Here is a 4,709-nt window from a genome sequence, read left to right on the forward strand (position 1 = left end):
AACATGAATAAACTTGGGTTAGGCTGAGATGCTGAGTGCAGTGGCATCAGCAGATGCCCACCTTATTGCTAACTATTTTGGGCAAAGTGCTGGAAGGAAACCAAGGCAGCCCAGGCTCTTCCTGCCTCTGCCAGAACTGATGGAACAGAGGCCATCAGAGCTGCACTGTACCAGTGTCTATTTTCTAAGTTTATTATGCTCCTGTTTGAAGGTAGAGCCACCATCTTTTCCTTCTTTACCTGAAACTTTTACTTTTCTGAGGGAGTATGGTGAATCTGCCTTTGGCTATTTGATGTCTGGTATATGGCTTGGAGAGTCTGACTGTTTCCCCAGAGGTTTTGTGTTCACTCCTTGAGGAGTGGTAGCCAACTTTTATCAAGAGGACTCAGCAGGATGCACAGGCGTTTCTGATCTGTGTGCCGAATGAGCTCCATGAGGCTCTTAAGAAGGTAAGAGTGCAGCTGGAATGTTTTCAGGGCTGTAGCTGTTTCCTCCTTACATTTTGTGGTTTAGCACTTCATGCAATAATAACCTATTCTCCTCTTACAAACTACAAGATGCAGTTGCTAAAATTGTCATATCCTTTGTTTCATACTCACATGCACACAATAATTCATTAGCTTCATCTAATGCTATGTCAAATTGCAGCCCCTCATCTTATGCTAATGCTGGCTGTAGCATCATCGTACTCACCTCTTCCTCTCCTTGCCCTTCTGTGCTTTAGTTCTTCCCCCTTTTCATCTGCCTAAAACCTGTTTGCTATGCCCCTATGTCTGCTCAGTTCCTCTGATAAATGACTTTGCTAGCAATTAAATCATTCCTGCCCATATGTCCAGAATATTACACTTTTGTTTAATTTCTCTCGGAAAAGTAATTTAGTTTACTGCAGACATCAAGTAAAATAATGGAACTTTAGAGCCAAGTTCGGGGACAAGACTAAATACTAGCCTACGTGGGCAGCAGCCAGCCAGTCTCTCGTAAAGCCCACCATTCCCTTTCACAGAAGTTAGTTTTAGCATTGCTTAAAAGAAGAGGTGGTAAACTGCAAGCAAAATCCTGTCACAGTGCGTCCTTTGTACCTGGCTTGGTGCTATGGAGGAAGTGAGCCAGAGGACAGAGACCTCCAAGCTGCTGCTAGCATGAGTTTTGTTGTAAAAGTGCAGGGAGGTTGGTTCCTATAACAAAGAGGGGGGAAGAGGATTTTTGTAGGTAAGGTAGGGTAGGAAGGGTTTTTGTGGGTAAAGATAACATTGAATCTGAAGATTTAGAAAAACAAAAGCTGTGCAGTCAAGAATGAATCAGAACTCTTCCTTCCAAGACAGACTTGTGTTTGATGTTATGTGCAAGTAGCTGCTGGGATGACAGGATAACTACTGTGAGTCACGTAAGCATGGGTGTGTGCCTGTCTGCCCAAGGCCTCCAAGTTAATCTGTAGCTGGAAGGAGGTGCTGATAAATTGCACCAGATTTGAAGCTATTCAAATATCGGTTACATTTAGATTCTCTCTTGAACAGTTATTTCTTTACAAATAAACCCGAGCTCTAAGTAGTTTTTTTTTTTTTTAGGGAAAAACAAACAAACAAACAAAAAACAAACACTAGAAAACCACCAGGATTTTGCAATGGGTCCACCAAGACCTAATGCCCCCCTACTGCATTGCAAATGAGTGTGTCTCCTTCCCTTGCATTGCAGTAATGGACAGGGAACAGCTGAAGTCTTAGCAATATATAGTATATAAACCACTTAGCAAAATAGTATAGATACTATCGACACTATTTAAAAACAGCACTACTGCCTATACACTCTTTTCAAAGAACCGCCAAGTATATGGATAAAACTTCAAGGGTCCTAGTGTGCTGTAGATCATTCGTTCATTTTCAGTGTCTTTTGCAGGTTTGATTGTCAAGCCACGTTGAACATTTGCTTCCGTTCTAACCATTGAAAGTGTTGAAGGCACTTCTGAAACAGTTGGCTACCTACTTTTTTTTTTTGAGTTGTAACGGGATAAGGGAAATTTACCCCTTGGAGGGGGGAATGAGGGTTCTGCTTGTCATGGCTGTACCTAAGGCACTTTATTTTTGTTCACCCTTAACTAAATCATTTCTAAATAAGTGGGTATACCATACAAAGCTGCAATTCAGTATAAGTATGGCATACTTTACTAGCCATCTGTGGCTGATACCAAATTTATCAAGAATTTCTTATAGTCAACTGCTCATATATTAAAAATAAAATTTAAAAAATGTGAACTTTATATAACAGTTCAAAGAAGTTCAACCATCCCAGAATAATTTTTCTTTAATTTCCCATTTAGCACATGCTTTTCTTGACATGCTGAAAAAGTACTTGTGGCTCCTAGTTATAGCCTTTGGCTATATAAATATGGCTAGGTGATGGCCAAGTTATGGAAGTTTTAAAGTATGGTGTAGTACTAGAAATTACAAAAGAAAGAAGGATAAAGCCTAGAAAGAAAGAAGAGTTGACAATGACAGTGTAGTCCAGAACATTTAGGACACATTGACAGCCATGCAGAGGCTTGGCTTTTGTCTGCTCTTAGCACCTGTGTCCATTTCTAATAGACAGAAGGATCAAGAAGCAAGGCCTTTCTTTTTCTTGCTCAGACAGCACTTGCAGGCATTGTATGTATGTTTTCTGTCAGTTGCCTGTAATACTCAACATTAACACAGATCTGTTTCAAGCCCAAGGTAGCCACTAGTCATCTTCCCTTCCCCTAGGAAAGCCAGTTAAGCAACCACCACAATAAAAGAAAGAAGTTTAAAATAGTTCAAAATTTTATTTCAGGTTTGAAGGGCAAGGTAACTACAAAAGGAAACTCTTAGCTGACATCTGCTATCCACTCAGCAATTTGGATCTCTCTCCAGAGTTACCCACTCTTCCACAAGAACCCAGAGTACAGCTTGTGTGTTCTAGTGGTGAGCTTTGCCTTTCCAAACTTATTTGTCATGCCTTACCTAATGCAGACAAAGCAAGCCTGTGTTAGCTTGGACTTAATTACAGCAACAGTCTTCCCTGTTCCAGGCACTTAAAAATTCTGTGGTTTTAAAAAGCACACAAACATACATACAAAAAAAACAGCCAGCATCCCCCCACCCCTCCCGATCTATCCTTACTCTGTTCCAACTGCAAGTGCATCTCTTGAGCTGAAGTGCCTCCTGGACAAAGCCATCACTAACTGAACACAGTTTTCATCAGTAAGAAGCTGATACGTACGCACCCTAATGAAAAAAGGGCATTTGGTTTCCTGCCTCAAACAGTTTAGAACATGTGAGAGAGGATGGTCCCTCTTTGCTTGACTAACAGTCTACCAGTAACATGTCTATATATACACATACATATATATAAAACTATATAGAGAGTTGATTTTAGAATTATAATTTAGCTTAACATGTATAAGTAATGTTAAACCTATCATACACTGCTTCTGCTATTGTGCATTTCTCTCAATGGATGCAAGTTTTTCATACAAATTTTAATTTTCTCCAGCCAGGGATATAATACAGTGACAGTATGTAACTGAACCAGAGAGGCGAGTAACCACCTCTCTCTCTTCTCCCCTACTGCAGCCCAGTTTTAAAAAGCATGCATTCCTCATCACTAACACCTTGTTGCAGCCTTCAGCCTTTTCAGCAGATACTGCAAGGATCCTGGCCATAAACAAGGACTCGGTGGACTCTTCCATTACTCTCTGCAAGTGTGGCCTGTATCAGAGCTAATAGCTAAGTTTAATATTGCAGAATAGAGATGCATAATCATCATCTATGAAGTGTCTGTTTGCTCTATTCTAAAGTATTTATTTGAATTCATATTCTGTTCTGCAGGCCAAAGGGGGCTAGAATCTTCTAACTCTCTTTTTCCAAATGCAAACAGAAAATGATTGCCAATTCCTAACTTTCTCTATTAGGAGAGAGCAAGCCTTCTGTTCTAACAGACCGTGTTGTTCGTTACAGATCCACTCTGTTTTTCTGGATGGTGGCCACTACACAGCATTCTGCAAGCACTCAGTCACCAAAAACTGGTACTGGATGATTCACAGATCACCAAGATCCCAAATTCCTCAGTGCAGACTGACAGAGCTTATCTCCTGTTCTACACCTGTCAGGCCTTTTCTGCACCCAAAGGAAGCAACAAGTCATGAAAAAACAACAACAGTGAGTACATCTGCAATTAGAATTCATTGGCAGAATCAGCTAAATTCTGTTTCATCAATAAACCAGAGCATTCATGCTACCTGATCTGCTTGTGGTATTGCAGTCAGTAATTTCTAGAGAGAGGGCTGGAGTTAGAGCTTCCAAGCCTGTTATGAAATTCACATCCACTGTGTCTAATGTTTGTTTTTCATGACAAACTTCATAGATCCCTCAAAATATCAGAAATGCTGAGCATACAGATTTGCTTACCTGAAAATTCCTGTTTCTCTGTTGCTTATATATGCATGTAGACAGATAAAAACTCAGACTGATTCAAGATTTTTGAATGCCAACCCATTCAGGAAAGGAAAACTAACCCAAATCCAGACCAGGGAAATGCACAAAATTCAGCTAAAACAATTTCTAGACTAAGTAGTTCTAGACAAAACAGTATTCTTTTCATCTGAAGAGCCTTTAAACTGTGTGAATGTGATTTAGACTGTCGTTATGTAGAATTCTGACCATTACAGAACTAGTTGAGAATGAAAACAAACTCAAATA

General features: G+C 40.1%; 1 protein-coding gene across 1 annotated transcript; it reads left to right on the top strand.

The window, feature by feature from the left end:
* Window positions 1-423: 423 nt before the first annotated feature.
* LOC311213496 (ubiquitin carboxyl-terminal hydrolase 50-like) lies at window positions 424-4,558 on the top strand (the record flags this gene model as incomplete). Its single annotated transcript, XM_084293535.1, is given in 5 exon segments — window positions 424-449; window positions 2,803-2,880; window positions 2,882-2,933; window positions 3,969-4,038; window positions 4,041-4,558. Coding segments are annotated over 5 exon segments (342 nt in total). The 3' UTR covers window positions 4,157-4,558.
* Between the last annotated feature and the right edge of the window lie 151 nt (window positions 4,559-4,709).

Source organism: Netta rufina, assembly GCF_964035555.1.
Source record: "Netta rufina genome assembly, chromosome: 11".
In the NCBI taxonomy this organism is placed as follows: Eukaryota; Metazoa; Chordata; class Aves; order Anseriformes; family Anatidae; genus Netta; species Netta rufina.